We start from the raw sequence: 26,143 nt of genomic DNA, 5'->3' as shown, positions 1-26,143 counted from the left end.
TGGTAAATAGTCAAATCAGCTAAATGTGGCTTGGACTTTGGAGATATTAAAAAGCAATTATGTCAAAGTTTCATATTTCTTTACTATTTGTTGACAGATAGAAAATGAAAATGCTTTTGAGCTTGAAGTTCACCAGCTACAGTGATTTGTCTATGATTGGTTTTTCTTTCTTTTTTTCAACCTATCAAACACCATATATTAGAAAATATTTTATAAAAATGTTTTGTAATATATTAGAAAATACTCTTGAATTGATTTGAATGACCTCCTTGCTTCCCAAGGTTGCTTTCTTCTGTGTTTAAATACTGAGTAAAAAAAAGCACATTAAAATTATTTTGCATAATTGGACCTGCTACCATAGGGTCCATAGGGCTCTATGGTGGCTGAGATAGGGTCCAGAGAATGGATGGATAATTGGATTGGACCTTTTACTGGAGACTTACTGACAACAGCACCGTTCCCTCTCCTGTTTCATGTACTGTAACCCACAGCTACCCACATTATTAGGAATAACTTTCCATAAGTGTTACTGAAGATGCATCACATCTAGACACAGTTTATATCTTTTTCTCACCTTATCTCTCGCCTCCTGCTTAGTCCCTTTATATCTGTGCCACCCTCATATTGTCCATGTCCTGTTTTGTTTTTCTTTTCCTCCAAGAAAAGAAAATGTTTTCCCACCATTCTTTTCTCTGTTTAGTGTAGTTTTTCACTCCTCTTCTATGCTTTCCTTTCAAAAATCTTCTCTTTCGAGCCCGAAGCACTGTGAACTCCTAAATATTTCACTCCTCCATCTTGTCAAAAGCTCAGCCCCATTCTGTCTCTTTTCTTTCTGCTGCTCAAGCTCCTATCTCTCGCCTAACCTTATAACAACATGTGCAAGAATCAAATGTGCACTGCTTCTGATAATATTATTGCACGTCTGCTGAGTGCTTTACAGCAGTGGGCTATATTGGGGTGTGCTCTATATACCCACTGAGAGCACCCAGTACATGTTGCCAATACCTACTAGTAATTAGTCCAAGCAAAGCTTGCACAGAGCACAAAGGATTACTCAAATGAAGTGAGAAGGCTTTCCATTCCTGCTCCCTACAATGAGTGTCCAGATAATAAGTCCAGAAATCCAGACGATATGCTTATTATTACAGTACAGTGCAAAGGTTTTGAGCTATCCCCATTTCTTTATATTTTGGTAGGAAAATGGAAAATAACTGCAGTGTTTTATTGAAACAGTCATGGCAATACAGTATATAAGGCAAAAATAATTCTAACAAGTTTGAAAGTCAGTATTTGGTCTGATCACCTCAATTCTTTAACACAGCCAGAACTCCCTTTGGCAAGCTTTCTCGTAATTTCCTGAAGTACTTCTCAGGATTAGTTCTCCAGGGTTCTTGACAGGCATCCCAATGCTCTTTCTTTGGTGTTGGCTAGTGTTGTTCCTTTCTACATCAAGATGATCCCACACTGCTTTAATAATAGAATAGCAATATTGCTATTCTTAGTTAGTGTATTGTCTGTCTCTGTTAATGTTTGTTTATAATGGAGCACTGTAACGAAAACTAATTTCCTCTAGGGATCAATAAAGTATTCTGATTCTGATTAATTGGTTCTCGGCTAAGTTGTGTGTAAACACAACACAACCTAGGTCAGCATTTAATGGTTCAATAAACATGAGTAACAAGAAATGAGAAAATACAGACAATGTCCAAAGAAAACCTTTAAAATGCCTTCAGAAATCCTGGATAGCTTTTGCTCAAGACCACTTTTAAAATTACAAGAAAGTCTTGCTGCTTGTAAGCAAGCAAATAAAGAAATAAATGGTGGCAAAAGCCTTTTGCGCAGCACTACAAATATTCTTAATTTATTGTAAGAATAACAAAGGTTTTTCCCCATTTCTTGCAATGCCTATCCAAATTATTAAGCAATGATTTAAAATACTTATTTAAGTGGTGTAATGCACACACCTTGTAAAACACACTCGTATACCCTCGACTCAGAGTTCCTGTAAAAGCATCTGTGTTAAGCTAGCATGATATAAATCCTAACACTAACTAGCCTAACCTTCAGAAGCTTCTCACCTTTGGTCTAACCGTTCTTCACACCTGACATTGATAAGCAGTTGTTTGGGACCTTGCTGTTAAGTTGTCAATTAGTAACTAAACTACTACATTTCTTCACTTGGCGTGTTGGTGGTAGGGTGCTGTGTTTTTCAAGGAAAAAGCAGCTAAATATTTGTCCCTAGCACCTGAGATTACTTTCATGTTGTGAAAATGTGTAAAACAAATAAATAAAAAATGTGTCACCCTGTTTTAGTGACGGATAATAAAAGGATGGGAAGTATTCATAAAGATCCCAGTTCAATTATATTGTTTAAATGATTGCTTCTGCAGGGTAATAGATTTAAGTCTTGTATACAGACACCCAACACCAAATTTAATGTTTGGTTTTAAAAACAGCAACCTTTGCGACTAATCACTTACTAATTACTTACCTAGAAACACAAGACCCATTTGACAGAAAAGGTGTAACATATTTTTGTAAACAAACTCACATATTATGAACCAGTTCCAGAGTTCATTTTAACAGCTTTCATATTGCTTGGCAGATGAGGGGTTAAGCCTGGAAGGGTTTTGAATCAGTTTTATTGGTGAACAGTGGGTGTGCTCTTCAGCTTTGGCAAACACACATTACCTTAGACAGGTACCAGCGTTCAAAGAGGAAGCAGCAGGAGAGAGAACGAGGAAAGAACACATGCAGAAAAAGACTTTCTTTATTCTTCTCAACAGCGCGGTTGCTGTACCTAGAATGTGATTCCATCTACACGTTTGTGTTCAGGGTTTCTAGATGGGAAGTTGTGTGAGCCAGTACAGCGGGTAAGAACTTTAAACTCTCTTCTGCCGCACACCTTTGTAACCTACGACCAGCCTGGTCATTTGAAGTCACATTGAACAGCGGGAAGAGAGGTTTGAATTTAATTTGATTTGCATTTTGGATGAGGCGTTATTCTTCTCTCGCAGCAGAGGAGTGAAAATGCACCCAGGCAGTTTTGCGATGTCTAAACAAGTCAGGTCCTGACCGCTGGAACATGTAGCAGCCATAAAGGTATTTGTATCAAGGCCTCTCAAAGTTTACCCTGGATGTTTTGTTCATACGGGATTTTGAAGTGGAGATTGGGCTCTTTGTGATTTAGTGCTCTTTTGAGCAGCATTATAGCTAGTTGTTAGCTAATAGTAGACCGGATCTGAGTAAAATCAGTGTCAGCTTTGTGCAAAGCAAAAAACGGGGAAGAATAAGAATACGCTGGCGTGTACAGGCAGAACAGAAGATCTTTTGCCTCGACAATGTTCTATAAGCTGTCTTGGCTTACTCAGTTTTCAGGGTGCAGTTTTGATTGCTTCATCTTTTCACAGTTTACTTACTTTTTGATTCCTTGTTAGCCGACAACATTGTGTTATGTTTTTATTTTAACTGTCAGCCGCTGGTAAGTGCAGAAGTAATCCACGATAGTACCTTGGGAACTATCGATCAACTCTTAAAAGAGACATGCACGGTTTATAGCCTTAAGAGACAGCTGAGACAGATCATAAATGTGTCACGTCTGATGTTTTCCTCAACACAGCGCTCCAGGGTGGAGACAGAAACGCGAGCCGCTTGGTGTTGTCTTGATGACTCTTTTCTTTCATGTAACGGTCAGATATTGCAATAGTTTTCCAAATGAACAATGAGTCTGCACCAAAACACAAGGGGAATGGCAATTAGAAAGAAACAGATTAACGTCCAGTGCATTTGGCTGTAGCGAGATGCAAGATAACACAGCATGCCATTCTGTTAGGAAATCATGTAATAGTTTAATTCCTTTCCCCCCCTCAAAATATCAAATATTTTTAATGTTAAGACGATAAACAAGGTGGTTGACCTTGGACTGCCATGGAAATTTTGTTTTATGTTTTTTTAGACCTAAAATGTAATTGATCAGCCCGGTGAAAAGCGTGTCAGACTTTGCTTCACTCATTTCCTTTTTTTGTTCTTCTTACCCATTTCATGAAAGCATTTAACTTTTACAATTATTACTGTCTTCTTTGAAATGAAACCTTTGCTTTTATCTTGATTTTTTTTTTTACATTTGTTAAATATAAAACTACTTGGTGTGGTTTTGTGTAATTTAAAGCTAATTTATTATTCCTGCCACACATGGGCCTTAAGTCATGCTATACTTTGCACACACAAAGAATATGAGTAACTGGGAGCAGCTGTGAGTAAGTGGCTGGCTAGTTGTTGACAGAATAATTTCAACTTGTTCTCTTGAAGTTTGTTTTAGTTTCAGGAAAAAGTGTCCTACAGTGTATCAAGCAGCTCAAATATCTTGATGAGCTTTGTCCCATGAGCTGTACTTTAGGGACTTTTGCTCATGATCACACAAATCATTAGTCATGCCAGTGTGCAATCAACATTACAGTTAAAGGAAATGACACATCTGATTTAGCATAATACAAACATTACTGCCAGCCGGTCCCACCCGTGACATTGCCTGCGGCTGTGAAAACAAGTGTGAACTTTTCATGACCTTTAAAGTTTTTTTTAAATAGTCTTTGACAATGAATCTTTTTCATGCATTACATTTAAACTCAAGATAAAATTTGACATATATCCCCACCACCATAATATCTAAAATGCAAAGCACTGTACAAGCCCTGTTCTCTGCATGGTTATTGCAGTTGTTCTCCTACTGCTTTTGACAGGGGCACGAAAAAGTGTCATAAACTTCCTGTTTGGGTTGGTTGCTGATCTACTTTATAGATATAGCTGACGTACTGATTTTGGCTGTAGTGAAACTAATTATTTCAGTGTCCACTACTACCCCCCACCCCCCGCACTTAAAAAAAAGCCGTTATTCCTCTTCCTCTCTTGTAAAGTAATAAATACGATGATAGTATGTCAAGCAGCTGTAAATATTTGACACTGTAATTTCCAATCAGAGGAAGGAAAACTATTGCTACTCATTAATCTATTAATTGGTTAGTACTAAAAGTCCTTTTCACTCTAGAGTTCATGAAGCTTTAAATAAAACATTTTAATTCATTCAAATGGTTTCTGGTTTCTGTCTGCTATGCCAGAAAAGGCAATACTGTCCGTAGTACCCAGTACTGTGTTGTTATTTACACATAGACGGCACATTGCCTGTACAACTTGCATCTTTGTCAACAACATGCACTAGGGTGCTTCCAAATATGCTTTGGTGAGTGGAGTTATCACAGTTATTACACAGTATGGGTGAATTTCAGATGTGGCCCAGAATTCTCACACCCGCAATTCAATGAGGTTAGCACATGATGAAGTCATTGTCTGGTGTTGTAATGAAGACTATTACATAGTGTGAAAGCACACAGCAACACACCATTACAAGGAAAGCTGTTGTGCTCAAAGATACAGTCATTTCTTTTGAATGAATAAAACAAAATGTTGTGCCAAGAAATATACTTTGATTAGTGTGTAAATAAGCCTTCCAACAAATCCATACATTGTTATAAACTTAAAATGAATCCATTAAAAGTACAAGTGTGATAGATGGACATCGTTGTTAAACCTGATCGTGTTTTGTGTACGTGGCAAGAGCCCAGCCACTTCCCCAGTAAGGATTACAAGTGAATTTTCATTTACAAATCGCAAAAAGCATTTGAACAGGTGCATTTTTATCATCTCTTTCTCATTATGTCACCACTTTCTCTTCTTCCTCCCTCAAGCTTCATATGCTTCAGTCAGAGTACTACGATGTTAGATCCACTTCAAAGACAGTAACACAGTTTCACTAACAGCAGCAGGAACAGCTGTGATTACTGACAGAAAAGTTCAGGATATCCTCAGCAGCTCACCTCAGTATCACTGAAGTGAGCTTCACTGACTCATCCACTCACATCTGAATTTTACAGCCTCCTTGAGAGTAAATAGATGAGGATACATATTGACAGCAGAGGTAAACAGCAACCTGACAGCCTATACTCACTGGAGATGAACGGCACTCAGAGTTGTTTTTCCTGTAACAGAAAAACAAAATGTAACAAAAATATATAACAAAACTCAGTCGACTGCAAACTGCAATCTACTGACATTTAGTGGTGAGAGTTCGCACACCGTATCTTTAAAGTTCTTGAGCTTGAGCGTTACCTTTTTTTGCAATTCTTTAGTCTTACCTTTTTTACCTTTTACCATAACTCTTTGTGGAATTTGCATGTTTTTCCTGTGCCTGCGTGAGTTTCCTTCTGTTTCCTTCGACAGGTTAATTGGTGTTAAATAACCTGTAAGTGTTGATGTGAGAGTGCGTACTTGTCTCTCCCTGTGTGCCTGATGAACCAAAGGCCTGTCCAGGGTATAACTCGCTTCTAGCTCCATGTCAGCTGGGATATGTTCCAGAAAGTTTGTTTTTTTTTTTAATTGAAGGATGGATTCATTAGCGTATTTTTCAACACATTCAAATGTTACAGTCCTAGTGAAGACATGTTTAAAGAAAAAAAGCTTAAAAAAAATAATAATTTTATAATAATAATAATAAAAAAGGTTAATAATGGCATTTATATCTGCGAAATATTCTGATCTCACCTCCTTAAACACCTCAAATCAGAGCCACCTACTGATGAATGGTTCTTCAAAACATGTCATCATACTGTGCTGTGACTTGCTTTGCCTTTTTCTTACACCTTCCCTCAGGCGCCGTATGTGTAGTTGCATATAAAACGCATCAAGCTTCAAAAGCCTCCCACTGACAGCTGCACTGGCTCCAATTTATCTCTTGCTGAGGAAGATGAAGTGTGCTGATAGAGTGAGGCACATACTGATATCAGAGATGGAAAAAAAGACTGACCAGATAAAACCAATGTCGTATGTGTTTTTGTTTATATCCTGAGATGTTAGATACAGTTTCATAGACGGAATGAATGACAGATTAAAGTCCCTATCATAAGCAACTCATTCATCATTCTGCAGCACTAGTGTCTTTCCAATATGAGCCTTCTGTTATTATATTGCTTCTTTTATGAGTTGTTTTGCTGATATTTCTTTGAAGAGCAAAAGCTTGTCATGAAAAGATTAATAAAAGTCGAGGCAGTCTGGCAACAGGATCAGATCAGCCGCCACACCCATCAACATATTGATGTCTCAACCCTTTAGTACTCAGTAGGAGTTAATATAGTCATGCTATCAGTACTCTGTAATACAGCTTTATTAGTGCAGCCAATATCTCGCCTGATTTAAGCTATTTTCTGATATATTGTTGGTGTATTGATATAATTATTTGTAACTGTCGATAAATAAAAATGTAAAAAGTAAAGAGGGAGAAACGCCCTTCAGCCAGTGTTAATGTTGCTTTGCTCGTCCTGCAGAGGGCGCTCTGTAGCTTCCCTGTTGGCAACATGTGTGTTCAGAACACCCCAAACACAACCAGCTGATTCAAACAGAGTGATCCTCCACTTGTTGTGACAGTAAAACTAATTTTAAGATTTTTTTTGTTTTAAACTTCATCATCGTATTTATTCTGGTATTTTTATAACAGAGTTATAACTGAGTACACCTCCATCTCAGGACTTTGGGCTCCATTTTGATCCGCTGTTACAGCATAATGTGAAAGAACCAGAGTGCGCCATGAGCTCACACAAAAGCACTTACAGACTTACAAGGTTAAAACAATACCAGCTACTCTGTCGAGTCTGGCAATGGAAGCACTGGGAAAAAATACTGTCAGCAAGTGCAGTCACGTGTAGGCAGACCAGTAGATGAAGAAACTAAATGAACCATGCCTCTCTCTGTCATGTGCAGCCAGGTACCAGTCGGTGCCAGCGCCAGGGATCGGGAGCTGCCCAGCGCCACCTCCTTGCCTGCCAAAGTGAATCTGGGGCTGGTGCTTGGGGAGGCCGCGGAGGGCCATGCCAACCAGGTTGCTAGTACAGCCACGGCCAGTGAGGGCAGCGCCAGCCTGGGAGAGCCTGAGGACGACGGGATTCACTCTCATTATTCTCACTCTCCTGCCTCCAGCCAGTGCAGTGCCACCTACAGCAATCTGGGTAAGAGTGAAATATGAAAGATGGATAGAGAAGGATTTTTGTTTTGTTTTTTTAAACTCATGTTTATATTAGTGCTGGAGAAACCTGAAATTTAAGATGATGCCTTCTGTGGTGCGTAGGCTTAGTCAGGATGATTGAATTGTCTACATAAGTAGGTTTTGACTGTGTGTGACAGATTTTTCTGCCTGATGTCTTAAGACACATCCATCTATTGCATTCTTCAACTGATTTTTATTCTGGATTTGTCACATCACAATGCTCACAAAAACTGAAGATAACGTAATGAGGAAAGCTAATCTGCAAATAAAATATGGATTATACACCAAAATTATTGAATTCAACATTGTTTGCACTAATTAGTATATAAAAAAAAATACAAAAACAGGAAAGTATGACATGTCAGTGTATAAGACCCTCCTTTGCTGTCGCTGTAAGCTTGCCAAACCGGTGAACTTGTGTTTTTTGGCAGTTTTGGCAGTTCTTTCACTCCTGAGTGGCTGATTTTACTTTCTTCCTGTATCAGCACACTTTCTCATGTGACAGGGCATAATTTATTCTCTGCAAAAACAGCTGGAGCCCGAAATCTCGACACATCTTTTCACACACAGCCTGCAGCTCGGTGCCTAAAATAACATATTACCAAAAAAATGTTTGTTTTTTTCCGTTGGAGGTGGGAGAATCTTTGCCCTGGGGTTATTGATCCTACTCATGAAGCTGGTTCAGCTCCTGATGGTGATCAAAACTGAGAACCCTAGGGACCTGCATAAATCCCATTTTAATCACAATCCTCCTCTTTGTTTTCTTTTCTCATATCCTGTGTCTCTGTCTTGAAACTATATCATGACTGACTGATAAGATTGTAATAGGGCTACCTGCCTTGCTGCTTTCACACAGTATAAGAGCATAGACTACATGGCTAACCACAGTACTGTTAATAGGATAAATATTGTGGGGAGTTTTTATGTTTTCTTTTTTAAATCACATGTCTTGTAGCCAAGAAACGGCATAAAAATATCTCTGGATATTTTTTTCTCTGAAAATTGTCCCATTTCCTAGAAACAGCAGGACATCGGTAAACAATTGGGAGGCACAAGAACAAATTCTTTGAGGCCTTGATGTTCTTTTCACAGAAAAAAAATTCAGCCAGCACATTGCAGATTTGCTCCCTGATACTTAAAAAAAATAAAGTTATTCTGCATGAACAAGACAACATACATTCACTTAGGTACTCCTTTCTAGTACTGTTTTGAACTTTTACCTCCAGAACTGCTTTAATTCTTGGTAGCATAGATTCCATTTTTAAATCCATATTAACTTGAAGCATCACACAGTTGCTGCAGACTGCCTGTGGACGCCACAGTGTAATGAACTCACTGTGATATTCAAGATAGCAGTTTGAGATTTGTGCCATGGAGCATTATCCTGCTGGAAGAAGCCATCAGAGGATGGGCACACTGTGGGCATAAACCCTTTAATGCCCGAACCATGAAATAAGTGCCAGAAAATGTAAAAAAAAAAAATTGAAATGTTAAAAGTATAGTATAAGTTTAAATAAAAGTATAAGTTTATCATAAAAGAAAAGAATATTAAATACAATTTTTTTATTTTTTTATTTTGACATATTAGATACTCACACTCTGTGCATCAGAAATGGTCGTTCTTGATCAGCACCAGCAATTCTCAGGTTGGCTGTGTCATTTAAACGATGCTGTTGGTATTAAGGACCCCAAAATCTTCCAAGGAAAAATATCCCCCAGCCTGAGCTATTGTATCAGTGGTTCAGACTGAATCCCTGCTTTCAAGCTGTAATGTTTCAGAATTTTGACCATCTGAATGCTGCAGTAGAAATTCAGACCATGCAACACTTTTCCAAACTTCTGTTGCTCAATTTTGGTGAGCCTGTGTGAATTGTAGCGTCAGTTTGTTGTTCCTGGCAGACAGGAGTGGTACTCGGTGTGGTCTTCTGCTGCTGTAGATTCAGAGATGCTCTTCTGTGTAGCTTGGTTGTAACAAGCAGCTGTTTGAGTTAATTTTGCCTTCCTGTCACCTCGAAGCAGCCTGGCCATTCTTCTGTGACCTCAGAAGGTTCTCTGTGAACCACAGAGATGCTTGTGTGGGAAAATCCCACGACATCAACCATCTTTGAGGTTCTCAGGACTGTTTGCTCCATTCTGTTGCTTAGTTTAAACTTCACCAGGTCATCTTGACCCTGTCTGCATGCCTAAATGTACTGAGTTGCTGCTATGTGATTGGCTGATATCTGTGTTAACAGGAAGTTGAATAGGTTCTTTGTCCATCACATTCCTGTAACTCCATGATAATAAAGTGTCTTGCTGATGGACAGGTTTCATTTCAACTTTGCTAGCTGCTCCGCTTTACAAGTTTTCTCTCACTTTGACAATAAGCACATACAGCCCAGCTTCTATAACAGAGAGGTAGGCACAGCTGTCGAGTACTGTCGGGGCACTTAACACACGAAGCTCTCTGTGTGGGAAACGGATCTCTCCGTGATCAAGTGGCATGTGAGAGAACAAGAAATAGAAACACAAAGCGAAAGGGTTAGAGAGTGTGGGTTTGCAGAGCAGCTGTGCAACTGAGGTGCCTCGCTGCGTCGTCGCACATGTGGACGTGTGATGTTTAAGAGAATTAAACTATACAGCTTCCTGTTTAAGGATTCAGCAGTGACAAAATATTTGTGTTGCTCTGGCACTGTTGTACTAATTAGGCCTTTTTTTCCCTCTCTTTTCAGAAGGCATGTGCAAACTGGGAATGCAGCATTTGCACGGGTTTGTTTGTGAAGCTTGAAATGCACACGGGCCCTGTGGATGGGTTGTGTTAAAAGCTCCCTGGATGACGCACGCAGCGAGCTGCCTGCAGCCTAATTTAACTTTGCTGCATACTGCTAATGAGGGGCTAGATAGAAGTTTGTGTATCCGTGTTGTCAAACATCGCACAGAACAGCGTGTCGTTTCTGTTTGGGAGGAGGAGGTGTGTGGCCTTCCACACACTGAGACACACACAAACAAGTGTTGACCTAAGACACACAGCCGCTCAGTGTAACGCCTGCTTTGAGTTTCCTGTTTTTCCTGCTGTTACCGTAGCATCGCTTTGCTTTTCACTACTGTGGGCTACATTTGCTGTTCACACGTTTCTTTTTTTTGTGAGGAATCAGGTTCACTTTTTAAATGAAAGTGTCTCTCTCTTGCGTGCTCTCGCTCTCTCACTCACTCACTGTCATGTAGTATAGTCTCGCTCGGGTTTTAATCAGAGCATCAGGCGGTAGGAGGCAGAGTGCTCGCTGCCTTTAAGTGAGAAATCTCCATTATTGGTGGGAGCGCTGAGCCTGTCTGTTGGCACCGGCGACTCCTCACAGACTCTCAGGGATGGAAGCAGAGAACAGCGTTTTATTCTGCCTCCGGGCGCTGCTGCTGCTGCTGCTGTAACTGCACCACGTTTCTCTAAAAACTTTGAGGCGTTAGTGGAATTGAGGTAAGCTTGTTTCGCTCGTTTTCCTCAGTGTTTATCTCTGTCATATATTTATTTTTCTCTGTTCATCAGCCCCCTCACCTATTTATTTATTTATTATTTTGAAATTCTCCCCCCACCCCAACCGCCACTTCTACCACCTCTAACCGCCTACTCCACCGCTCTCACTCCATTCCACCCCCCCGGTCCTCTTTATTCTACTTTATTCTACCCACCTCCTCCATCCATCGCTTGCCTCTTGTTAACGTGTCAGAGTTAGTTCGGAGGCAGCTGAGCAGCAATCGCTCTGCTATGGCAACAAGTTCCCTCAACCAGTCAGAATTCATCAAACCAGTTGATGAATGCTGTTCCCTGGAAATTTGACTGCACGGCTCTGACATGATATTTTAAGAACAACGGTTGGATCAGTCGCTGCATTTGTGAGTTTTCACATTATATTACAAATATTAACTGTTAGCTTTATTGCTCTAATTTGCGTGTATATATTTATCACTTGTTGAGCTGTTTTCAGACTGATTGTTGACAGTGTGATGTGATGCAGCAGAGACTCTGAACTGACATCTGCTGGTACTCGGATTTGGACTGAGAGCAGTAACAGAGCAGTTGGCTCAGACACATCAGGTTCTTCATGTTGCTGTAAAAGAAGTTTAGTTTAACAGCAGTGGACTTTAAATGATTAAAAATCAACTTTGTAGTCATGTTTGTGCACAGCTTTTTTCTGTTCCCCCTTTTTTTCAAATTGTGGTTTTGCTTCAAGCATGCTGTTGAGCACCGTCACAGGCCTTGGTTTAATTGAATTGCAATGCACAAATAACTATTTACCCTGTTCCTTTACAGTAGGTGTACGACATTCTGGGATTTAGAGTTGCTACTTTGCTAATAGCTGCAAACATTAACTGTGTCATAAATAACAGTGTGTTCTTTATTGTTTTTATGTAGTTTTAAAGATTTATTTGCTTAATCATACACATGCAAAAAAAAAAAAAAATCCCAGTCTTATGTAATTGAGTTAAGTCACAGCCACACTGCAATAAAAGATCCCTACGACTGGAAGTGGGAGACGGCTGCTTTCTTGGATGGATTACTGCAGATTGGTGGAGGAACACATTTAATATATTCGTTCCACGGAGGATTACCAAGACTCATTTACTTCATCCTGACTGCTCTATCTTAAGGCTTTTCCTGCATTCTTAGGATGATGTCAGCATGACTTGCACATGAGGTGTCGCCCATACTTTTTAACGATGTATAATCAGTAGTATTTGTGCTGCACAAAGAGGAATGATTTGTTCACGAACATGCATTTGCCTCAGGGACGGTCAAAGTAATTTGGTAGAAGGAGGTGACTTTGAAAGACATGAACTCAGATCTCCCTGGTGAGTTAAAGCCGCGACGTTGAGTTATCTGTAACCCTACATGCACACTTTGTTAGAAAAACCAGGGAGCTTTGTTCCCATCATGCAAACAGCACGACCCCTGCCGCCTTTTCCTTTTATCACACTTGCCTCTGACCCGTGTGCCTCGGTGGTCATTAACCCCACAGAACGTTGAGGGAATCCAATCAGTCTCCCAACCTTCTGGATTCTTCCTTCCACCATCCAAGCAAAAAAATAAGGTCACATCAAGCCACTTCTAAATTTGCTCTCCATGCTGCGTCTTTAAGCCTCACTACAGAACAGGACTGCAGATTGAGTCAGGCAGCTGGATGGTTGAAGAAACAGCTTGTGGCCTCAGGGCCACCAGCTCTATCACGTGCTGTCGCACACATCATCATGTCATCCTTTTGTCCTCAAGAGACACAACAAGCTAGTGGTTCTCTGGAAACGCCAGAGAGCAAAGGGCAAGCCCTAGCTGTAAGGGTGTGTCGTTGTTTTTGTGGCGAGGGATTTTTCGTTAGTTTTATCGAATTGCAGCTTTTGTGTCGTTTTATTTTTTTCATGTATCCTTTACTGATATCTGGGTCTTTAAGTTGTTTTTTTCCCATGGCAAAGATTCCCCACCTCCCTTCCAAACCAAAACAACTTGAGAGCGATGTTTCTGTTGGTGTCTTAACTGATCAGAGTGTGGAGTTAAAAAAACAACAACACAGAAATGGTGTTGACAAACTATCGAATGTATTTGGATGAGTATTTAAAGGTATACATATACGTGAAATATTGAATCTGTGCAAATGCTTTCATTGACTGATTAGATTTTGGTTATAAAATTTCTGTCTGCAGGTTATTTAAGGTAATAACTGTGCTGTCAAATCATTGTTGTGGAGTTAACGGGCTAATTTTTTCATATAAAGTCTGTTGTATACTAACATTAGATTATTGTGTGAATTTAATTCAAGGAAATTGAAGGAGCTGTTCTTCCTGCTTATTGAACTGGATATCATTACGCCCTCCGTTCAATTTGAAGGGTCCCAACAGTCTTTTAGTTTCACTGGATCTTTTTTATGCAGTATGAATGTTTTCTGTTTTCTTTCCTTCAGGTAAATCTCGAGCCAGCATGATTCCACTTAAACAGCCAAGAAACATGAAAGCATCCAATGACACACTGGCCTCCATCGAAATCGAAGGCCTCGCTGAGCAGCCAGCCCCTAAAGCTACACCACCGCCATTACCCAAAAAAGCAGTTCCTCGTTCCAGTACTGAACCCATCCTGGGAGGCAAAGAGCCAGTGGGAGGCCTCAGGCCTCGAGCTGAAGCTAAACCGGGGGGCACCAACCTTAGTGTAGCCAACCCTCTTTATGACTTGGACTCCACCTGGGAAACAGCTAGTCAGAGCTCCTCTCTGAGCTCCGAACCACATCGAGGCCACGACCATGAGAGCGGTGACTCCTTAGAGAGGTCATCAGCTGCCACAGCTACCAACAAGGCCCGCATGACCAATAGCGTGTCCTCTCTGGTCCCTCAGCCTTCACCTGCTGCAGCCAGCGCAACCCCCGGCAAAGAGAAGAGAGTCTACCCAAGTTCAGAATCCCTGGCTGGAAGGGGTCGGACAGCGGGTCGCGGAGCTGCCGGAGGCGGCGCAGCCTCCAAACCCCAGAGACCTGCTCTTTACAGGGGGTTGGACAGCTGGGATGAGGTGGTGGGGAGGATCCGCGGGCTCCACACAGACACTCTACGGAAACTGGCAGCAAAATGCGAGGACCGTTTCATGGCTGGCCAGAAAGATCATTTGAGGTTTGGCACTGAAAGCTGGTCCCACTTCAGGCTGACCACTGGGAAACCCTGCTGTGAGGCGGGGGACGCCGTTTACTACACTGCATCTTATGCCAAGGACCCACTGGTCAATTATGCCATCAAGGTGAGATTCTTTCTTTTAGTTTGGTGTTAAATGAATACAGCTTCTTTTGTGTTACATATTCTGTTGAATATTTAAACCCTAAAACCTCGAAAGAACCTTAAACACTGACTTGTAGGAAAGAAGAGAAAAACAAGGTTTGTCCTATTTTACAGTCAAAGCTGTTTCCCCCCCCCAAAAGAAGTGATGTTTTCTGATCTCAGTAAAATATTTCAGCATCTCTTTGTTCAGCTTGTTCTTAGTTTTCTCTTAATTAGTGTGTTTATTTGTTGTGGGGGATTGGTTTGAATTCTTGCTACATCAAAAGTATTGTAGATATCTTTCTCTGGTAGCTGCTGTCTTTGCAGTAGATTCATAAAATCCTTGTGCTTATGCCGACGAATCTCCTCCCCTCTTTTCTTGAAGTGCTGTGAAATATTGGCACTTAAACTTTGATCCCTTAGGGCATGACCTTGTGCAATAAAAACGAGCGTTGTTGTGTTTGTTTGTTTGTTTTCTTCGCCTCTGTGCGATTGTGCGAGAGGAGCAGCTTTGTCTTCAGTGTGTATGGAGATGCATGTGGTGGTTTGAGGGCACAGCTTGCCGAAAGAGTTCTGACGCTAAACACAAAGCAGATATGGATGAAGGTTAAATTATTCACAGGATATGAAACACTGTGCGCCACACCACTTCAAAGCCTTGCCTTCGTATTAGCAGCAGGCTTAAGAGAGACTCTTGTTTTTTTTAAAGACGCTCATCTATAAATAAGGCAACCAGAAGCAGTAGAAACAAGCCCCAACTTCCCAATTAAACCTTCCCCAACTCTGTCTGAATGCAGCCCAGCTATGCCCCTGCCTTCCTTTAACCCTTTATGTGCAGATGACGCATCTGAACTTTCATATTTTACTTCTGTGCTAATTACTCACTTTAGCTCTCCAAAGAATTCAGTGAGCACCTCACTGTGCTTTAAAGCTCTAGCGTATCACTGAAGAGTCGACATTAAGGAGACAAGAGGTGGTAATAAAAGCAGTGAGTTTCTGCTAATTTGCAGGATTGTGTTACAACCAGAAACACGAGTACGGTGTCAGAGTTTTGAAAATCTGCAGATGTCTTCAAAGAAAGTGAAGTAGGCAGGTCTAGTCATCGTGAGCCATCATGCTCAAACAAACATCAAGTGAAGCTGCACATTCCTGAACAATTACAGGGTGCGTCTGAAAGGAGTGCACTGATGCGGTTATTCATGCTGTATGAGAGTTTAATCAAATCTACATAAATCACAACAAACACTTTAAACTTTTAATAGAAGTAATAAAGTGAAATGACTGAGGTTGTCGTTGTGTTATAAAAACATGTTCAGGTTTTAATTCATAATCCATGTCTTGATTTATATCAAGGGTGACTCAGTTGCTAAGTACTATAATTATTAGCTACTTTGCAGCTATATACAGTTAATAAAAGGCTGCAATATTTTTACATATTCTTTATCAAGATGGAAAACTTTTCAAGTTCTATCTTACAGCAACGTTAGAGTGTTACTATTTGGCCACTTTGAAAAATCAGCATCTCGTCTTTACATGTAGATTTTTATTGTTTTTACTGTTTAAAACATACATTGAAAGTGCCACAGGAAACACAAACAAAGAACTTATGTCACAATCACAGGGGGATGATGAAATTTGCATAATATATAGGAGGAAAATGAAAACAATTGGGATTTATAGTATATATTTTTAAAGATATTAATATATATATGTTAATCGCTGTATGTCTGGCGGTGTTCATACAAAGTCTCATCCAGGTTTGCCCTCCCGTATATACATATATATCCATACATACACTACAATCAGATTCTACAATAGTAAACAACAAATGTTAGACACCTGCCAGAGGTTTCTCATTACAGCATCTTTACAACTCACTGTTTAGTCTTATGCATTACAGCAAACTCACTTGTCCTCACAACATCTTTGAGTCATTTTGTATTTTGGGGACATTTATTAAATTTCTGAGAGTAATTTCTGCAAACGTTGCACATCAGTGAAGACAAACAGGTTAAATTTGATCATTATTAATGAAACCACACTATTCATTTTCAAGGGGACAGAATGTTGTTCAACCCCAGACATCTAATACATCATGCTTTCTGCACAGACTGATTCTGTCTCTGACTCGGCTTCACATCTCACTGTGCTGTGATCAAAGATTAAGAATGAGAGCTATGGAGGCTGTAACTGCTTTAGGAGACAGAGACACACTCTCAGTGCTGTCTGTAACAGCCTCAGCTCGGCTTTCTGCCCTTTCAGCTGTGTATCATTAGCTGCATTGTTTGAGAGAAACCGAGCAGGACAGAGAGTTTCGAAAGAAACAGAAAATGTTTTTGAGTTCTCCACTGAAATGTTCTGTGTTTTCTCCTGGTGTTGCAGAAGGTCGCTGTTTGTTTGGAGGTCGCCCACAGCAGCCAAAAGGCCAATTCTGCTGCCAGTAGACCCCGTTTTATTTCATTGAGATGAATCTAATTTAGTTACCAGCGACCATATGAAAACACAGTATATAGGAATTACAGGAAGATGGGCAAAAGGTCAGGTATTGACGGATTTACTTTAAAAATAAATCCCAGTAAAACCATTGTTTATGATCATATTGTGAACAGATCTCATGAAAAGACTGAAACCAACCAAGTGTTTGTTCTTAAAATATACAACCCTGTCCCCGCCTGTGACAGGTTTCATGTTTAAAACCTCAAAGTTATTTCCTAAAGCAGCTAAGCATCTTGTTGTTTTTAACCAAACTGTGCACTGACAGGGGTAAGGGGTGCATTTCGAGGTGTATTTTTAGCCATGGATCGATACACATCCAATGCTTCTGTAAGCGTTTCTGACAGCAGGACAGTGTATGTGACAGAGACTCAAAATAAAGGAACGATGCCGATGTTTTTGCCGACACTAAGGGTAACAGTGTGGCTCATTTGTGTCGTTTCTGCTGTGTGTCACAGAATCGTCGGGTTATTTCGTGACAGTAAGAAAACTAGAATATCATTGAAGTTTCCCCTATGTTTCATTGCTGATATATGGACAAATAAGATCTGAAAATGACTTTAGGGTGATTGAATTCTCATCTTCAACTCAAGACATTGGACTGACAGTGATTTTTCTCTGACATTTATTTGTACTTCTTCAGATCTGTCGGAGCCAGGTGAAGGAGACCCAGCAGCAGTTTTTCCACAGCCTCGCAGTGAGGCAGAGCCTGCCAGTGCACTTCAACATCCAGCAGGACTGTGGCCACTTCCTGGCTGATGTTCCTGCCCGCCTGCTGCCCTGGGAAGAGGAAGAAGAGGAGGAAGAAGCAGATAAGGAGGAAGGGGGGCCGACAGTAAAGGACAAAGAGGCTAAGATGGCAGATTCAAAATCGCCTTCTCCAAATGGGAAGCTAGATGAAGTCCCGGCTGCGGGTCACATGAACACAGCTGGCCGCTTGAGGAGCCGAGTGGTGGTGATCACACGTGAGGTGCCCTTCCAGACAGTGGCCGACTTTGTCAGAGAAGGCATGAGCCGGCACACTCAAAACCCGGAGCTGTATGAGCGTCAGGTCTGTCTGCTGCTGCTGCAGCTTTGCTCCGGGCTGGAGCACATGAAACCTTTCCACGTGACCCACTGTGACCTGCGACTCGAAAACCTGCTGCTGGTCCAATGCCAGCCTGGCAACCCCTGGAATCTGGACTTACTGGAGCCCAACAATAACAGCAACGGCAGCAGCTCGGGGGCAAGCGCTGCAGCCACCGCTGCCGCCAACTCCACCTGCCCCGCACGCCTCATCATCAGCAACTTCTCCCAAGCGAAACAAAAGACCACTCTCATGGCCACTGACCCCGGCACGCTGCGCGACCAGTCGAGGCTGGCACCCGAAATCATCACAGCCACCCAGTACCGCAAGTGTGATGAGTTCCAGACTGGGATTCTGATCTATGAGATGCTGCACAGACCCAACCCCTTTGAGGAGACGCCGGAGTTGAAGGAGCGGGAGTACACCTGGGCCGACCTTCCACCGCTGCCCGTGAGATCGCTTTACTCACAGGGGCTGCAGCAGCTGGCGCGCTTGCTGCTCACCGTTAATCCCTCCGAAAGAATCCGGATGGCCGAGGCGCGGGCCTGCCTCCAGTGCCTCCTCTGGGGACCTCGGGAGGACTTGTTTCAGGCGCTGGGCTGCAGCAGCACCGGGCCTATGTCCGGGGCCACTTCGGGCCAACGCGAGGCCACCCTGCAGAACTGGCTGGACCTCAAGCGGACACTGATGATGATCAAGTTCGCAGAGCGCTCGCTGGACAACGCCTGTGGCGTGAGCCTGGAGGACTGGCTGTGCTGCCAGTACCTGGCGTTCGCCACCACAGAGACCCTCGGCCGGGTGGTGCACATCCTGCAACAGCCCCAACAGCATCCCCCATCTCCGAATGAGAACCAGCCAGTGCACCCAGCACAGAACCAAACTCAAATACATCCAGCACACACCTTTCACTTGACTCCTTCGCAGCCACTCTGAGTTTCTCTGCCCAACTGTTACTATGGCAACAGAGCTAACATATCCCCCCTGTGTGGTCCCTCTGCTGATGTTAAAAGTGTGATGTAAGCTAATAGTCAGCTCCACAGTGCTCACCTAAAACAAAACAGCTGCTTGTGCTGTGTCTGTGTTTTCTTCTTGGACTGAATCGGCTGTGCTAATTGAAATCATTTTGGCTCTCGTCATCAATGCCCCGCGTCTTCACATATCATGAGTTTATCACTCCACCAGTACTAAACTGAGGATTTTACCAAACGTGTGAGGAATTATTTTAAGATTTTGTGTTTCTGAGACAAGTCTCCAGACTTGGAGAGTTGTGAGTACTCAGTGTTAAATATCATTTTCACGCCATCTGTCTACAGGGTTTGAGGGAGTGTGAAATGAAATAACTAAGCTTCTACGGTGATGCATATTGATATTCTGCAAGTTTTGTCTGACATCTAAAGGGACACCACGGTCAGAATTTAGAAAGGAAACTGAGAATTTGGAGTTTCATCCCAATAATTTGACTCTTTTTTTTTTTACGCAGTGTTGTATTATAAGCAAGTTTTATTTGAATCAGAAAAAAGGGGAGTGTAGGGAGGATTTGAAATGAAGGGAGTGGAGGAAAAACAAGCTTTTGCCAGACATGAGGACATGGCTGAACATTGAATTTAATATATTTTAGTCTTGACATTTGCACAGCTGAGACTTCTTCATTTACTCATTGTGCTTTTAGAAATTCAAAAGCCAGTATGAAGTTGAAATTAACAAAAAAAATTTAAACATAAATAATTATCAAAACACATTTCTGCACAGAGCTTTGTAGAGGTGGGTGACGAACACTGAGCTAAACTTGGCTTTTCATTTAATGTTTTTACGCTTCGAAGTTGGAAAAGGCTCGACCGCCCTGGCTGCTGGTTTGGGCTCTTGTTGGCGTATGTGCAATTAATACCTGTCTTTTATTTCTTTTTGAGGTAACAGCATTATGCAGTCTTTTACTAATACTCTCTTCCTTTGTTTTTGTTTTGTGGCACATAAACTGATCAGTTTCATTTCAATCCTGCAACTTAAGAAGCAAGGTAAAGTTCAGTGGAAAGTACTTCTTATAGTAGATGGGATATTTCAGGGACTGCAAAAAAGTTATTCTTTGTCGATCGTTTTATCTTTTTGTCGAGTTGTTTTTGAACGGTTCTGCGTTACGGATGACATTTGCACATTTACATTTGGAACGCTGGTGCCCCTCGGTGGAGCCCGGAGCACACGGTGAGACTGAATAAAGTTCCTGTGAATCTGAGGAGCTGGATCTGATGTGTTTTGCAGCGTGTGGAATGTAAACGTTTGTGTGGACTGAAACGGACATTTGTTCTCATCTGCTCTACAAATGTGCTTTTTTTAGTTCAACCACTTAGTTTCATGTATAAATTCTATCTTGGAGAGAAACTAATTACACAGCCACTGACACTTGCTTCCATTCCTCCTATATTGTTTGTTTCCCCTCTTCTCTTTTCCCCCTTTGCTCTACCAGTAGGAGAGTAAATCCTGTATTGATGCTTCCTGCTTGTCACTCTGAATTAAACGAGCTCTGTGTTATTGACTTTCCAGTCTGGAGTCAGTAAAACCAAGACATGTACAGAAGCCTCAACCAGTAACACTTTATAACACAGTCCATAACTAAGAGTGTAATTCTCCTGTAATTTAGTGGAATTTTAACATATTTTATTTGAAACTGCAACGTAATTATATCCACATACAAATATTTAAAAGGTCGTATAATGGAATAACGGGGTAAAAAGTTAGATTTTTACTGGAAACAAAGAAGTATTCATACTGTAAGTAATTGTAAAAACAAACAATATTTCTCTATCTTACACCGTAGGTGCTCTGTACTTTTCAGGGCATGGCCCAGTTATGGAGTGCCCTGACCTTGCTTAATTTCCAGATATTTTTACAGGACAGGAGAAACAATTTTAGGCAATATGTAATTAACTGTGAATTTTGCAGACAAACAGTATTTTCCTTTTCTACATCATAAGTATGCTCTACTTCTCGGAGTGTATCTGTATTATGGAGTGACTGAACCTCGCCTTTTACACCCTTAATGTTCATTATGTCTCCTTCGCTGTAAAATACTTAGAAGTTTGGCGTGGTTAAGCCACTCCCATGACCCAGAAAATGCAGTGTACTTACAATGTAAGATAATGTTTTTCTATTAAAGTACCAAGAAATTATGCAGTACTTACAGTGTAATTATTTCTGTTTCCTATAAAAACCTAACGTGTTACACCATTATTCCAGTGCACCTATCTTGAAGTATTTGTATCTAAATATAATTACATTGTCATTTCAAATAAATACATTACAATTCCATTCAATTACGAGGGAAGTATGCCCTCAGTCAGCGGCTGTATTATAAAGTGTTACCATTGAATTTAATGTGTCGAACAAAACACCCCGAATAATATCTGTATCCCAGAATTTAATACTTGGAGGACTGGTGCTGCAAATTTACTTTATTTCAGATGTGCAAAAACTTTGTGGTCCTTGGAGCAAAAAACGAGACAAAGCAGGTTTAAAGTTTGTTACTGTGTTCAAGGGTTTGTGTACTGAGGAATGTGTGTGGGACAGCACTGGTGGCTGTCCTTGTATTCAGAGTTAAGCCTTTATATATTAAATATAGTATAAATATATATATATAACCTTTATCTATTTTAATCCACACTATTTTGTGGCGTACGGAGCACTTCTATTTCTGTCACGAGAGTCTAATAATCATTTTATCTTTTAAAAGCTTTACTTGATTTTCTTCCACCTTGCATGTTTTGGAGGAAGAACAAGGTGAGTAGTTATCACTGTCCTACACAAAGAATCAATTGTAAAAGATCCCAATCATTCAGTTGCATCCACGCAAAGAACAATGTACAGTATTTTTACCCCTCTTGTAAAGTTACCTGCGTAGGAGAAAAACCACTTTGGCTGAAGGATGACTTTTGAACGCACCACTGAACCATAATATTCATCCGCCGTTTGGAATACGGCGGACGTTGTTTTCTGTTCCTCTTTCTGCTCTGGTTTTCTCTTTTGCATTGTTAACTGCCACTGAATCTAAAAACGGAAGCTCTCCAGGGCTTTCTAAGTATGTGTACAGTATGTCTCCTGGCCTGCAGCCATTTATTGTTGTTCAATTTAACCAACAGTAACAGAACAATAAATATATGTTTTTTATATATACTCTTTGTGCTCTGTGTCATTTTTGCTTGATTTAACTGTTTAGAAAAGGAAGGATTTCAGTCTTTCTGCCAAAGTTTTTATTACTTTTTTTTCTTGGAAATCAGGATAGTTATTTCAGGTCATTCCATCCATCCATCCATTCGCTACCGCTTATCCTTTTCAGGGTCGCGGGGGGCGCTGGAGCCAATCCCAGCTGTCATAGGGCGAGAGGCGGGGTACACCCTGGACAGGTCACCAGTCTGTCGCAGGGCTAACACACAAGGACAGACAACCATTCATACTCACATTCACACCTAGTGGCAATTTGGATTATCCAATTAACCTATCCCCACAAACTGCATGTCTTTGGACGGTGGGAGGAAGCCGGAGTACCCGGAGGGAACCCACGCAAACACGGGGAGAACATGCAAACTCCACACAGAAAGACCCCGGCCTGATGGTGGAATTGAACTCAGGACCTTCTTGCTGTGCGGCAACAGTGCTAACCACCGTGCTACAGTGCTGCTATTTCAGGTCATTCTTGACCTGAATTGATACAGCCACATCAGCAAAATAAGAATTGTCCTCAAGCTCAATGCTGATAAGGAGCCTTTAAATTATTTACAGTGGGCATTATAAAACTGGAAACATGGGTTGTTTTTTTACTCTGTAAAGTACTCAGCAGTTTGTGTTTAAATGAGGTTTTTGTTACTTAAAAACCACATTGAAAGTGGTTTTAAGGAATAAACACATTTCTTTTTAAACAAGTTTCTGTTTATCCCAAATGCCTGTATTGGTACTGTCTGCTTGCCTCCGTGATAGCTTTCAGAATTAATTAAAGCAAAATCCCCTCCAATTTTTGCTTTTATTGTAATATTATATAACAAGAGTGAATGGGAAGGTGTGTAACATGGCAGTGAGACCTGCTATGATGTATAGTGTAAAGAATGTGAAACCGACAAACACAGACAGAAGAGCGAGCTCGAAGTTTCAGAGTTAAAGATGCTAAGTTTTTCCAATGGACATCCGAGGGACAACTGAGGTCGAGCAGCTTGGAGACAAAGTTAATGAGTAAAGTCTGAGATGGTTGGACACGTGCAGAGCAGGGATGGTGGATGTTTGGAAGGATGCAGGAGATTGAGCTACCAGGCAGGAGGTAAGGTGGAAGACCTCAGAGTAGATTGATGGATGGAGTGAAGATTGTATTGACATGCAGAGGGTTGGTGTGACGGAGCAAGATGATCTGCTATGGCGACCCCTGAAGGAACTAGCTGATAAGAAGATGTAGTTCTCTGCCAATGTTCACCACCAGATGGCGGCATGCTAAAGAACAACAACATGCACTGCTCTCCAGTGTTCAAAATCTCTTTACTGGCTGACTCTGTTTAGTAGTGTGTACCACATTCAAGCATCTGTGAAGCTGTGAAAAGGAGTAAATACCTGCAAGTACATGTATTTACATTACATAAACAAATTAAATCACCTCTTTGGGCCAAAATAACAACTTTGCAGTTCTTCATCAACACACTGCTGAGTGTCTGTGATGGCATCAGCCACACAGGGGTAAATCAGTCCATTTGTTCACTTTATGAGTTTGGTTTGCAGTTTTCTTCATTAATATAATTCATTAATCATTTGGTTAAACCCCCTGATAATATGAGGCACGCACATAATATTGTGTGGTTTTTCTAAAAATGTTTTGTTATATTAATTATGTTTCTTTTTCTTTGAGTTACCTGGTTTTGGGCGGTGGCTGTTTCCTGTCTGGGCGAAAGGCGTGGCTGAGGACTCTGAGAGCAAAATGCCTGCTCAGCAGGACAGACCATGTGCTTATCAGGAACAGGGGTGTTTTAGGTTTACTTAGGTTAATCTGTGCTTAGGTAATATTAGTGTGTTTGTTTTCCCCCTATTGTGTGTAAATGGTTTGGCCAAACCACTATAAAAGCTACCCTCATGCATCTTTGTAATTAGGTCAGTTTGTGAGTTAAGTTGTGTCCACTTTGTTTATTTAAGTTTCTGGAAATTACTTTTTGCAGAGTTATATCTAGTTGACCTCTTTTATGGGCCTGCTAATTATGTTTTTGAATTTTGTCATTTTTGAACTTTTTGAGGGTTAAAATAAAGAAAAGTTTTTTGAAGATTTTGCCTGTGTCCTCTATGCCTTGGCTGCTTGGTCCCTCACAGTGTCTAATCTGTATCAGCGAATAATCACAAAAGATGTGGGTGCATGTGTATGTGTGTCCTGTGGGTGGTCAAATCAAAACATAGCATTTCCGCCTGATTTTTGAAACACAGTTTTGGCTCATTTGAATCAAGTTGAATGAGATCAAAGAGGTCAGTCTGGTGCTCAGAGGATCCTGCGGCGATGGCCTTTGGCATGCGTTTGACCAATCATTCAGGTGAGCTATGACAACACCTCCAGAATTTAGAGTTATTATACGGTTGGGAAAGTGTAGCTGTCCAAACTGCTGAATAAACACCTAAATTGTCCTTTATGGGTTTTGTTATTTGTTTAACGGTTTTATAGCTATTATTTTATACGATGTTAGCTGGAATTTGCAGGTTTTCCACAACTTTTTGCAAATTCAAAAGTGGATTTTGCAACTTTTTGCAAATAGAAGGTCCTCGAGGTGATCGTGTATGCATTAAAAAGGATCTTTTATGCTATTCTCTTTTTGTCACATGTGTTCCAGTGATGGATGTTCATATTAAACGTGGCCATGAGCATAGAAACTCGCATAACCTGGATGTCATGGCTTCAAGCTGCTTTAAACATAGTTTTCTAATCGTGGCGCTCTATGATGTTGATTAGAACAGAGAGCCTTAATATCCCGCACTCTTAGAATCTTTAAAAAAAAATTGAAAAGAATGTGTTGTTACACACTTTAACACATGTAAAACAAAAACATTTAATTTCACACCTTATGTGTTGGTTTTAGCCCGCACAGCTCTGGGCAACTGCTGTGTGGGGCAGCCAATCAGAATAAAGCTTGCTTAAAGGACTAAAATTCATTTTTTGGAAGGCTGACAGTAGATATACAGCTTTGCCAAGGCCCAGTATGAGTAAAATGTAGTCTGAACTGTGGAGCATGGGACTCAAGGATTTGGGATTGAGTGAAGCATGTCCCCTTTAAGATTCAGACTTTGATCTTATTTCATATTTCAAGCATTTTATATGCAAAACTGAGATGAATGAAAACTATTTCCAGCAAGAACTGTCTGGGTTAGTTTTCAGCTCAGTTATTAAAATTACTTTTATTTGTGTCTAATAATGTTTTAAAGACCAGCTGATGGTTTGTAATTACAATGTTGGGCTTGTAAAGTAACATTTAAAAAAAAAATCACATATCATATGAGCTGTGTCTTTGCAGCATTTCACTCATTAAAACCGACTGCAGCATGTAGTGAGTGCACACTAGTTGGAAATAGTTTAATTAGAATTATTTGGGGGAAATGAGGACTGATGCATGTTTTTCTTATCAGAGGTTTCATTACTGCACCATGCCAGCCTCCAGCACAGACAGTTATGCAATTTCACACTGAATCATCCCTAACAGCTCAAATCTCAGATGAATCAGGGTGGTGGTGATGGCGGT

At 40.9% G+C, this 26,143-nt stretch overlaps 1 protein-coding gene across 4 annotated transcripts in view; it reads left to right on the top strand.

Moving 5' to 3' along the window:
- peak1 (pseudopodium-enriched atypical kinase 1) overlaps positions 1-22,568 on the top strand; it is a 105,666-nt gene extending 83,098 nt beyond the window's left edge. For all 4 annotated transcript variants that reach the window (XM_086299334.1, XM_086299333.1, XM_086299332.1 and 1 more), the window contains 3 exons: positions 7,807-8,051; positions 14,014-14,831; positions 17,985-22,568. In XM_086299334.1, coding sequence (XP_086155460.1) covers positions 7,807-8,051; positions 14,014-14,831; positions 17,985-19,340 — 2,419 coding nt within the window. In that variant the 3' untranslated portion in view covers positions 19,341-22,568. The remainder of the gene's footprint in view (positions 1-7,806; positions 8,052-14,013; positions 14,832-17,984) is intronic.
- Positions 22,569-26,143: the final 3,575 nt, after the last annotated feature.

This window comes from Aulonocara sp. 'chitande type north' Nkhata Bay, linkage group LG7, assembly GCF_057382095.1.
Source record: "Aulonocara sp. 'chitande type north' Nkhata Bay isolate Kocher_YH1m ecotype deep benthic linkage group LG7, A_spYH_male_GT1.1, whole genome shotgun sequence".
In the NCBI taxonomy this organism is placed as follows: domain Eukaryota; kingdom Metazoa; phylum Chordata; class Actinopteri; order Cichliformes; family Cichlidae; genus Aulonocara; species Aulonocara sp. 'chitande type north' Nkhata Bay.
Note: the sequence above shows the minus strand (reverse complement) of the source record. Positions and strands in the feature narration are given on the sequence as shown.